We start from the raw sequence: 12821 nt of genomic DNA on the forward strand, positions 1-12821 counted from the left end.
GATGATGTTGTTACCAAGCAGAAAGATAGCACCGGCAAACAAGTCAGCAGATGTTGCAAGTAGAAAAAAGGTCTCAATTTTCCACTGCAAGAAAACTGAAAAACAACTTCTAGCTTAAACTGTCAGGTTTTTTTAGTGATTGGAGAATAGTAACACGAATATAGTAATTACAGTAGTTATGATAGGCTATAGATAAAAGTTAAGGTATAGATTGGTTCTACTGTATTATTCAGCAAAGAAAACTACATAATGCATTTGTAACCTAAACTAAGGGTCTCCAGGCCTGCCTGCAGCTCATGCTGACAGCTGTAGGCACAGGCTTTGTCACCCATGACCCTGGACTGCATCTTGGATGCAATAAACTGCACTTTGAAGAGCTGCCTGGAGTCCCACATCTCTCATTCAGACTCTTACTCCCATGTGTTTGCTCACCACCTTAGCCTCCAAGGAAAGAGACTGCAGGCAAGCTGCCCACTGGGAATGGCCCTTCCACTGCTCTGCCTTCCCAACACACCTCACTTGGCTGGAAAAGGTGCTGGTAGGAACAGGCTATCTTCACACCAGCAAACACTCCAGCAGCTTACCAGCATCGAGAACAGCACTCCAGCACCCAGGAGTGCTTGAACTTGGAAGTACAAATGCAAACAGGCATTGCCATGCAGAACTGCTGAATGGATTAAAGGTGAAAGGACCAAAGGGACCAAAAGCAGTAATTTGTGGTGAAGCCTTCGTGCTGATTTGCAATGGTAGCTGCCTCTTCCTTTTCTTGCTTGATAGTAAACAGTTTTTCTTCAGAATCTGGTTAATAAAATTGGTGGCCAGCCTCTCACATGGATTTTGAAACATAAAAAAAGAAAAAAAAAAAAAAAAAAAAAAAAAAAGCACAATATAACTGAGATACAGTTGATGGCAACAGGGACTATTACACTCAATTAGGGGAATTAGATGCAAGATTAAAGTCATAACTTGAGATTAGCAGTAACTCTATGCTTGCCAGTAAGTTACCAGAGTTCCAAATTTAAGTCCAAATCAGAAAAATCTCAACTTGAGTATCAAGTTTTTGACTGTCAGAACACAAAAGCATATGGGAAAGTACTTAGAGACGTGCAATTAAAAAATTAATTCATTTTTTATATCTAGCAGTACTTAGCTATCTTGATGAACAAGTCACTTTTTAAAAAAAAATAAACACTGACCGTTTCAAATATACCTTTCAAAAGTCATAGTAAACCTAAAAATGTTAGCACATTGGGTAATGTTAGTCAAAAGCAGCAAGAACCTCCAATCTTTCCCCATAAGCAATACAAAAAAAGCAATTTCGAGTTTTGCTCTGCTGTAATAGCTCATCTTTTCAGGCACTGAAACTTTCCAAATAGTTTCTTTTTAACTATACATAGTGAACTCTTGAAAATTCAGGCAGTTTTACTCAGTAGTATACAACCAAAACTCAAACCCACAATTGCTCAACTTAGTCTATTTTAATGTTCTGCCAGGATAAATGCATGCCAGAAAACAGCTTCTCAGATTCAAGTCATTTCAGAACTGAACACATTTTAGCAACAAGCAAGCACATCTCTCAGGTAATGCAGAGGGGGAAAAAAGTGTTTTCCAAAGGATTTTCTTGTGATTTTCAGCTATCTGCCAATGGGTGAGGTTGTTACAGTATGTCAAAGTTCAAATACTGCCTCAAGATACTTGGAAATAGCAAAGGACTTCATTCAGTCTAAGGTCAAAATAAATCTCACAAATCAGCTCTAAAAGCACTCAAAACAATGGGATGATAGTAAAGAACCACCATTAGCCGGCAGTGTCACATTAGTGGTCAGGAAAGAAGACACTTTTTCCATATGGGCTGAGACCATGTTAATAAAGAAAAAAATTGCGGAAAGACCTGCTAGCCTTGCAACAATTTGGTATTTCACCAATGATCTGCTATTAGCCTTCTTCCCAAAACTTGTTTTTCATACTAATTGCATTGAAAGCTTTTATGCAAGATGAAATAAATGCTTGACTTCAAAGTCTCTGAAAGGATATGGTTGTAAACTTTTCCCTTCACACAGCAATTGAAACAAGCATGGCATTACAAAGCCTTTAAAAGAAGAAAAGAAGTCTGCTATTTATCTGCTGTTAGTAGCTGCCCTTACAACCCCCCTTCTTGCAACCCATGCTTTAATGCCCATGATGCTGGGAATCTCGTGTAAGCCAGCCTGAACATGAGTTCACAAAAACAAACTTAGAATGCAAGTTTCTGAAGTCACAGAACCATTACATCAAGCTTAATCATTTCTTCCTCATATAAACAGAGGGAAATACACTCAATCAGCTTTGGAAATAAACACAGCTACCAGGATCTGAACGTGCCTGTTATTACTAAGCAGCTGTAGCTGATACGCCTTCACCTCATCACAAACATTCTTGGGAGCCCATAAATTGTTTCCATCCTTTCCAAAGTAACACTTGTCTGAACCCAAAGGAGTTGAGAGAAACACCATGAAATCAGGTTTTCTAACTGATTTTTTTAATAAACTATAGAAGAACAAGGTAACATTTCAACCAAAGTCATGACAACTGCATGCTTAAAAGCAAATACATAACATGTCTGGATTTTTCTGTTCTCTTTAGGAAAAAAAAAAAAAAGAGAAAAACTCAACCTAATGCATAGATTTCTACACATATTCAAATAATAGACTAAAGCAAGCAGAAACACAACTGGAAAAAATGTTTTGACAGTAATTCCAGATCTATGAAATTTTAAAAAGGAAATTTCAGTTCTAAGAACCTTTATGTGGGAACAAATGACTTTTTTTATACAGCACGAAAATAAGTTTTATCAATTGAGGCACTAGAAACAAACTGACACAATAGCTCAAATGCATCTAATTTGTGAACTGAAAAACCTACAGCCCATGGCATACTAAAAATTAAGAATTTAAAAGTTTGCATTAGACTTGCAATAGCACATTGACACAGTGAAATTAGTGGAAAACTACTGTTTTTCCTGCTAGAATAAAATCAGGTTCTGATTGCTGTTTCCAAACAGTTATCTTCCTAGCTTTTTCTCATTGTCCTCGCTTGCCTTATGTCTTCTTGTCAGGGGAAAAAAAAAAGGGAGAGGTTTCTGTGCCACCCCGTTCAGCAATGTTTCTGAAGAAATGCAAAGCACCTGTCTTTGTGCAGTGGTTTCATCTATGGTTCTGGATTCCCTTACTCCATCAAGTTCCCCACATCACTGAGCTTCTACAGATTAACAAATTTGTTTAGAATCAGGTACTCAGTAAGTTCTATAAGGGGTGCTCATTTCTACCTTTTGATCCACATTTTCTACAGGTGTTAGTGAGTATTAAAGACAAGGAGTCTTCACACAGTAATCAGGATGACCACACAGCAAGAGGAACTTGAGACAGAAAGAAAGGAGCTCGTATGAATACAAATGCCGCTTTCTTTATGAGGAAGAATGTTCATGATCCAGTGAGGTTTCCACCCAGATGCTACAATAACTGGCACCTCTAAACACCTACACTAAAATATACATCGATATCTTAATCAGGCACTTTAATAGAAAAACAAAGGAGTAAGTCTTTGTAACACAGGTATTGTTATAGTTATTCTGTAAGGCCAGAACATCTTCTCTGAAGCATTCAGAAAATTAACTGTCCCACAGAACCAACTCTTATCAAGGGCTAAATGATATGAGAGTCCCTTATTAGACAAGCCTGTTAGAAAAAGAAAAGGCTGAAAAATGGTTAGCAAATATTTGGTAGAAGCCATTAAGCCCAAACTTAGATTCTTCACTACCTTATGTAAAATGCAGTGCAAGGTTACTTATCCCTTGAGATGATGGATCCAAAAGTAAACATTCAATGTGCTTTAATTCACAAGATTTTCTTTCCCCCCGACCCCCCCAAAAAAAAGTTTTCCACTGATAACAAGCTCCCTGAGGGAATACATCTATTTTTTCAAGGGAAAAAAAAGCAATCATTTAAAAAGCAAACTGCAAAGCTCCAGCAATTAACAGTTGCCTTATTTTGAGCCACAACACATTTTCCACCACAATTTCTTTGGAAAACACAAGTTAGAACAACTACTCATTGGTCCTGTAAGAGGACCCTGATCTCCCTTCTTTTATACAGTATCCTGCAGATGACAGTAACCATTCTTTAAAAACGGTAATAAATGTATTTCAGTCCAATACACTCCAAAGATAGGAAAACTCTACCTGTAAGACTTAATCTACCAACACCTAAAAGGTTAATTAGAGTTTCTGTCACAAAAATACAGAATCATGGAGAAGAGATGGAAATTTACTTGTAAGGCTAAACCCTTGAGAACTTCTTTGTTATGAAAGTCAAGGGACAAATGAAACAATCTACAGACACACAAAACACATTTTTATGGTAATGAGAATGCCAAGTGTTTAAACCATTCTTAAGTAATTTATTTCTTTTTACTGATGATTTACAAGGTCTTGATTATTAGACAAAATAGCATATTTTAACTAAACTAAAAAAAATACAAACCAATAGAGTATAGAAGGAATTGGTATATGGTTCTGTAGAATATATCACACCCAGTGCACACACTGCTTTGTTTTTCTCATCTGTTTGTTACTTTAAGGATTTTTGCAAACAAATATTTTGGTCTAACTAAAATGTACTGTACTGCTTCAGACCACTGCATTAGGCTCGAATTCTGGCATTAGTCTATGGTCTAAACCACTGCAGCAGATCTTTCAAAGAGTTTAGTGTCATAAAAACTGATCTAGACATTTTGGAGCAGTTAACAAGAGACAGGAGTTATAGCTGCATACAGTTCAGTATGGTACACTAACGGAAGCTAGAAGTTTTAGTACACTTATTGCCAATTTCTCCCAAATTTTAACAAGCAGAACTTCTTTGCAGAGACATTATTGCTGATAATAAGGCTGTTGAGGAAAAGGGTATCCAGGTTGTTGAGGTGGCGGATATGGTGGCTGTCCAGGAGTTTGGTACACAGGTGAGGGTGCATATGGCAGATTATACTGACCATACATGTATGGATTATAGCCCATTGGCATTGGCATCTGGCAATACCTGTGTGGGGGGAAAAAAACAGCATACCTGAGTTGATAAACACTGATGATGGTAATTTGCAAAAACAACTCATTAATATATACAAGCACACACGCAATCTCCACAAATGCTTTCCTTTAATTTTACTTTGAGTGCAGCAGGGAATGTGGTAACTTTAAAGGAGCGAACATGAAAACTATTACAGTGTGTGGAACAGAACTGCAGACAGAAGGTGGAGTAAAGGCAACTTGCTGGAACTGGAATTGATCTAAATTAATTCTCAAATGTTTAATAACATTGTGCATATTTCAATATTTGCTGAGCCTGCTACCAAAGGAGAGCACAGCTGCCTTCAGTTCCTTGTGATGACACCAGGAAGATGGAAAAAGGCATCAGAAGAAAGCACTACTCAACTGGAATTTTCTCTGTATTTTTCAGTATCTTAGTATCATACTAAAGACTTGAAAAATAAGATATGCCAACAGTTTTGAGATAACCACCACCAAATGATTATGCAAATGTTGGCAATAATCAACAAACCACGGTTAAGGAAATGCAGCCCTATTTTCCTTCTCCTTTAAAAAAGATGAACTGTAAACACTTAAAATGTACCTTCCCACAAAAGGTACAAGCAAATAATTCCTACAAGAGTTAAACAATTAAAACAATTAAAACTAAGAAAAAAACAAAAAAAAACCCAACCCAAACAAAAAACCCCAACCAACCAAAAAACCAACCAACTAAAAAACTAACAAACCAAATAACCCCTTCCCTCAAACAGCAAACACACCTTCAACAATAACTAACACTAAAATGTTACACACAAGAAAAAGTGCTTTTAAGTAACAGGATGACAAAAAATCTGCTTAAGTGCTCCTATAACTTACCCTGGGTAACCGGGATAAGTTGGGTAAGGTGGTCCCTGTGCCTGTGAAGGTGCAGTGCTTGCTGCAGGTGCACTGGCTCCTGGAGTAGGAGCTGGAACAGCAGCAGGAGCTGCAGGTGCTCCAGAGGGTGCTAATGCAGAAGAGGAACTGCTTGCTGCAGAAATCACTGGTGGTGGCGGCCGTGCTGGTGGCTGTGGTTTAGTTCCCTAACAAGAGAAAGTGAATTAAGCTGGAGCTTCTTTATCAAAGTCTTGGAATCAAAAGCTGTGGCTATAGGATTAATTCATTTTTATTTTAATTTTAAACAGACATTCTATATTTCGTCTATATTTTGACAAAATACAGATAATGCAAAGTATCTAAATGGCAGTAAGCTTTTAATTTCAAATCTAGAAATGATGAGCATGAATAGTACATAACACACCTCTCTGAAAAGCCTTAAGATTTTGCCCTCTATTTCACTTCAACACATTTCCAACCACACCAGTATACTAAGGAGTGATACACATGAATTACAGATCAGTTTAGAGTTCTCAAGTACAGACCCAGTATTTTCAACCCACTAATTCTGCAGCATGTATTTACCACCATGGTTCTTGGGGCTGGAGTGGGAGCAGGCGATGCTGCTGGCTTACTTCCTGCTGCTGGCGTGGTCTGATACGTAGGCAGTGGAATGGAGGGAGCGCTGGGCTCCCTAGCAATGCTTTGTTGCAAATCTCTATTAAAAACAAAAGAGCAAACATGCAACTTAGTTTAAGAATTGCTTGTTATACACTGCAGCCAGTTAAGCCAAAAAGATGCAGCAGAGTAAGTCTACTATTTAAAGCATGATCACTGAGCTAGCTCAAACTAAATTTGGAGTCCAAATCACTTCCACCTCCAAGAGGTGATGGAAAACCATCCTCTAGCCACCTCTCTGATTAACTGTTACATTTAGTTTCTAATAATGTGTTTATGTTCTAACTCAGTACTGGGTAAAACAGTAAAAGAGCACAGCAAGACTCAGCAGAATGTTCTATCAACACTAACCCTACAGCCTTAACACTGAACGTAAACATTGCAGAGGTGTGAGATACTCAGGTCTCTGCCACAGTTAGGCAGCCTAACAGCTTCCAAACTACATGAATATAGGAAGGCAAATAAAGGCAGAAGGGGTTGTAACTCAGACTTTGTTTACAAGCACAGAGCCCAAATGAAAAGTAACAATTCTACAAAGGATCAAGTTTGCAAAGGTAAAAATTGAGGGTTGAGCAACCCATTTTTAAGATGGCAAGTACACAGAACAACTGCAGCTTCACCAACCAAAATTTTAGTAACAAGTCGTCTTATAAAAGGCTACATGCTTTGCTAAAGAACACTAATTAAATGGCAAACCTTTTCAATTATGCTTTCCTCTTAAGAGAAGAGCCTTAAAATCACATCTGAAACATACTATACTATGTCTGATCTCATATAGGGGGCAACAACATCAAACACTCTTCCTCACAAGAAGGACAAAATGTGCTTCTCTCCCCAACATTGTAAGCAATCCACAATATCTAAGCAATGATGAAGTATGAGACTAGAGCAGACTGCACAACAGTAGAATACTGATGCTATTCTCCTATCATGCTGAAGACATGGAAGGAAATCATATGATGAAGCATCTGATTTCTCAAACTAAATTGACAACAGGAGAAGGGTGCAGAAATCAGAAGTTCCTCAAAAGACAGAATAAAAAATAACTAACAAATGCATGCCAGAAAGAACAGAGAGTGAAACCTAACATGAAACAGATTTGTGTTGAACTGCACATAGGAACAATAGAGCAGACTTCAAAGTAGATTTTTCCATTTATCTCTCCTATCACTTTCCTAGGAGAGATGAGAGTAGGACCAGGATTAAAGTAAAGAAGTGACAGGCTTACCACACCTATTCTTCCTTTCTCATTTCATCATAATAAACACGTCCCCAAAGATAAATTTCTGATAAATACTTTAACATTTCTGCAATGTTTAAACAAAACACTGAAATCTTACTTGAGCAGTTCATCTCTTTCAGTCTTGCGAGCAAAGATAATGTCACTGCACTTGTTCTGGAATTTCAGCAGGATTTCTGTCAGCTCATTGTAAAACTAGTGAAGAAAAATAAAAACACAATATGCTCAATCAATACTTTCAAACTCCATGCTGGCATATTTCTATATATTGATCTAGTTATAGGTGTTGTACTATTACAGTGCCCAGAACCTGTCATTCCATTAAGGTTTGCTAGTACATTCTATTGTGCTTTTCAAAACCAAAATTAGTCAGCTGCCGTTGCCCATCACTGTAATAATACAGAATTGTGTGTGTGTGTAAATATAAAATAGTTTGGATAACTAAAAAAAACATACTAAAACCAGAGCAAAACTAGACCACTTCTGGTGACGGGCTATTTAATTTTGTAAAGGATAATTGTTTATTTTTAATTTTATTGCTCTCAGTTCCATGCATTTCATTTGTATAGATATCTCAGAAGTTGTGTTTTTTCTGTCTAATGAGCTATCAATAAACCAGCAAAAAAGTACTTCGTACAGAACCCATAAGACACCTTCCAGACACCTAGATCAAAAAAAGCAAGCTAAATACAGCTTTCATTATTTCTCACATATGCAGTAACAACATTTAAAACACCAATTTTATAAGGTGATTAAATACCATGGGAGAACAGATGCAAGAATTTCTTAGATAAAATGGCTCATCTGGGTGCTTCAGCATCATTTACTCAGCTGTAATTAACTTATCCTATTGCTCAGAAAAGCTTACTTTTCAGGTAGGAGCAAAGAAACATTTCACAGCTCTTGAAACAATCCAAATTCCAGCAATTCACTGTCCTCGCTTCAGTAGTAAAATCCTCAAAAATGCACTTGTCAGCTACAATGTCTCCAAAGTTTATTAGGATTTTTGATTCACATCTCATTGTATACATAAAATGTCCTTTCAATCCGTAAAGCATTACCATACCTTTGTGCCTTCTTTTAAATTGGCTACAAGCTCCACAAAGTTGTCATTTGCTACAGCTAAGTTCTTCAAGACTTCTTCTCTTAAATTAGATTCATTGTTTGAGTGTTTCATCTTTGAAAAATCCTGATGTGCATTCTTAAAAGAAGAGAATAAACAGTGTAAATAATGCAAGCTAGTTCTGTGTAAGACTCTGCATGTTTTATATTCTTTTTCCTCTTAGTCATTGCTTCTGTTTTCCCCAATACCTGCTTTTCCTCATCTCCCATCCACACTGGACTTCCATTCTTGCTACATGCCAAGTGCAGTGACTATTATAATGTATATTTCAGAATGTACATATGTTAATTCACTGGCAGCAGGTATCAACCTGCTCTGTTGTGGGCTGCCTTTAATAATTCTCAAGCTCATCCTGCAGACGGTCTTTCCAAGGCTATACTAATTAGGCTCTCTCCTGTACTAACTACCATTGATATTCATAAAATCATACGTAAAATCAGTATTTTTAAGAGGCATTACTTCAAATTTGGTTGACATTGGCAAACTATTAAAAGGACAGGGAAAACTTACAGAAGGATCACGTATTTACATCTCATTTCTTTCAGGAAAATAAACAAGCAAACTTTAAAAGACTGTTTCAACTGCCAGAAGCCAAGAAACTTGAACTCCAGGACAGTCAAACATTAAAGTAATACCCATCCAGATTTTTTAACTATGTTGTGCTAAAAAATATCCAAATATAAAATCCTTTCTAAACATGGTGTATATGATCATTTAAGAAAATATTTTTCCACTTGGAAATAGTCTCCATCATTACTCGAGCTGCCATTATCTTTTCTCCAAGCACTAAGACCTCTTTTACCAGATTCACATTCAGGTACCCATCTCTTAATTTATAACTTAAGACTGAATTTACAAATAAACTTTGGGAAATGCTATTAAGTTTTACTTCAAAGAGCTCTGCACATACTGGAAGTCAAGCATATATTGTAAAGAGCAATTAGGAATAAACCAAGCTGTAGTTCAGAGACCTAAAATGTCATCTAGTAGACAGGAAGAACACGAGTCCTGTTATCCCAGGAAGAATTAAAACGGAGTGAGGAGAAAAAACAAAAACCCAACAACTTTTTAACACACCACTAAGCTTATTTCAAGGACAAAACCATCTACAGAATTATGCCAAGAAAAAGTCCATGAGAATTTACACTGGAGCTGTAAAGAGAGCCTGCTAAACATTCCCATTTCTTTCTAGTGAACACAAAGACATCTCTGTATTTTTCAGTGATTGAGGCATAAAGGAATATCAACTGACATATGACAGAATAAAAAGCAAAACAGATCAGAAAGCGAAGTGAGACTAGACAGGTAGAAGTATCATTGCTCTTAGTTTAGGAGAAAGGAAAACATGCAAAGTGTTGTACCTGAATGTTTTTGAGAAGTTCTTCCTGCTTTTTTAGGGACTCCTGCACTTTCTGCGTGTAACTTCCATAAATTCTGTCCAACTCAGTCACAGAGATAGCCTCCTCATTTATAGCACCATCCTGCGCAAGTGCAGTCAGGAATTTGCTTGTCATATCAAAATTTACAGATTTCAGGTCATTTTCCAGTTGTTCTCTCTCCTTCTTAACTTCATCCAGACTGGCCAGCAAAGTTCTTAAGACATTAACAACCTAGACAATATAAATGTCCTAAGTTAGCAGATTTAGAGGAACTATTGGGGAGGTATAACCTATTAATAACCTGTTTCCATCTTGCATTCCACACTGATGCTGGTAATATTTCTGCATATTTGTTTATGAATGTGTTTAAGGTGAGAAACCAGGACAAAATATGACTAAAAAAAAAGATCTTCAAGCATTTCTCAATCTATATTCCCTTCTACAGGCCTGCTTTTGCTGAATTACTGCAAAATGTTTGGGGTTTTTTTAAGTTGATCAGATACCTTCTAATAGGATATTCTAAGATGGCAGCAAAACCCACTGACTTCTAATAATTACTATGAGAAAAATAGTAGTATTGCTGTAGATGAGCCATTAACTTCTTGAAAAGCAAATTGGTGTAATTGCCCAATACTTTAAAATACTGAGCCATGTCTTATGTTGTCCCAAGGACTGAGCATTACATCGCACTTCCCTATGTAACAAAAATATTCATTGCTCCTTTTATAATAGTCAACCAGTCTTGCTGTCCACAGTGATTGACTTTGCTCACATTAACTTTGACAAACTATGCTCAAGAAGATTTTAAACATGAAGTCAACCTCTTTTCCAAATGTTAGTTACCTCATGTATCAACTGAGACAGAAACAAATTAAATTCCCAATTCAAGCAAGTTGACTTTGTTAGACAAATAGCACTTCTATTCAAAATAGAGACAAATCTCACTGCTTTACCTCATTTCCCTGTAGTGTTTTTGCTGGGTTGGCAGAAGGTATGGCTGCGTTGAGTTCTGCCTCTGGCTTACACAGAAGTGCAATCGTATCCCGGTGAGTCTGATAGCGCTCCTTCACCTGCCCATCTGCTTGCATAGCTTTATTCAAAATATTATGGTAATTGGCTCCCTCTGGAGGCATGCGGAAGAAAAGAGTTTATATCATTTCAAAATTTGTTCTGACCAATCTTCCACCTGAGCAGTTTTTGTGCTTTTCAGCACAAATTTTTCATCACACATTTTTAAAAGCCTGCACAATATGTAAGACTTTTATATAAACTTAAGCTTCCAAATTATGTTTTAAGAAGTGCATAAACTAGGCACCCATATTAATTCTCCTGTGAAGCATACAAAGGTATATGAACGAACACTGGTTTGATCTACTCTGCAGATTTAAACCTCTAAGTTTGCAAGTCCAAGTCAATGGTATCAGTCTCTTGTTCACTTCCAAAGACAACACATATTAGGCACACAGAAAGCACGATATAGTGATGGTTTTAAATAGTTTGACCTAACTGTTGGGGGTAAAAAAACCCCACCACATTAAAGAGACAACACACTAATGGAAAAAATAAATACGGTATTTAAGAGGCAATTGAAACTAGAGCCTTAGAGGGCAGGCATTTTTCATTTAATTTGCCTTCTGAAACTTCAGCATGCACACATACAAAGCAAGTGACTCAGAATCCCCAGGCAATGCAAAGGAGAGCTGCTTTATTGCAAAAAAACAGGCCTTTTAAAGCAGTTAGCCACTTATCAGTTTATATACTTTTAAGGCACAACAAGCCCAAGTCAATCAACCTCCACACACCACAATGTGGACATGTGGCAGTCATGCAGCACATCTCTCATGTCTCTCTACCCCTATTCCAGCTGAGTCACTCTCCTAAAGTTCCCTTCTACTTAGCCTAAGTAGCCTGAGCCATGATTTTACAAGGGCAACAAGAGCCTTATTTCATAAGACTTTACCTATATGCAATATACACGTACACACCAAGAGTGCAAAAGCAGCAGCAAATTCCCTGCTGTCACATCCTCTTTCAGCTCCAGGTAACAGTGCAGATTGCAATCAGGATGTTTTGGCATAACCTGCCTCAAACTGTAATCGGTGTATTTATAGGTAATATCAAAACACTGAAAACTACTTTAATTTACACTATGGACATCTTTAGAACCCAAAGCATGAAACATGGACTGTACCTGCCCTCAGAGGCTTATAGAGTTCATTGGAAGGTGTTCTCTGCCAGCGTTCTTTGAATTTTGTTCGCAGGTCATTGTCTGTAGCTTCTTCTTCATCTAATAATCTCAGGGACTGCAAGAGTAAAATGTTACATGCATTATGAGCTGTTTTAAACATAAAATAGCTTCAAAATATGTAGCTAGTATAGAAAACAAAAACTGCCTATACATTCTTCTAAATATAATTTGACAAATAAAAAACAGGCATGAAAGGGACTAATCACTCAAATTTCTTT

The 12821-nt window shown here is 37.1% G+C and overlaps 1 protein-coding gene across 2 annotated transcripts in view; it reads right to left on the reverse strand.

Annotated features, from left to right (window-relative positions):
• Positions 1–2496: 2496 nt before the first annotated feature.
• LOC121337609 (programmed cell death 6 interacting protein) overlaps positions 2497–12821 on the reverse strand; it is a 30348-nt gene continuing 20023 nt past the window's right edge. For both annotated transcript variants that reach the window (XM_041407799.1, XM_041407797.1), the window contains exons 11-18: positions 12547–12658; positions 11309–11478; positions 10338–10586; positions 8920–9054; positions 7954–8048; positions 6521–6653; positions 5936–6141; positions 2497–5069 (exon numbers count right to left, since the gene is read on the reverse strand). In XM_041407799.1, the coding sequence (XP_041263733.1) occupies positions 4904–5069; positions 5936–6141; positions 6521–6653; positions 7954–8048; positions 8920–9054; positions 10338–10586; positions 11309–11478; positions 12547–12658 (1266 nt within the window). In that variant the 3' untranslated portion in view covers positions 2497–4903. The remainder of the gene's footprint in view (positions 5070–5935; positions 6142–6520; positions 6654–7953; positions 8049–8919; positions 9055–10337; positions 10587–11308; positions 11479–12546; positions 12659–12821) is intronic.

Source organism: Onychostruthus taczanowskii, unplaced genomic scaffold, assembly GCF_017590055.1.
Source record: "Onychostruthus taczanowskii isolate IOZ18803 unplaced genomic scaffold, ASM1759005v1 scaffold28, whole genome shotgun sequence".
Taxonomy (NCBI): domain Eukaryota; kingdom Metazoa; phylum Chordata; class Aves; order Passeriformes; family Passeridae; genus Onychostruthus; species Onychostruthus taczanowskii.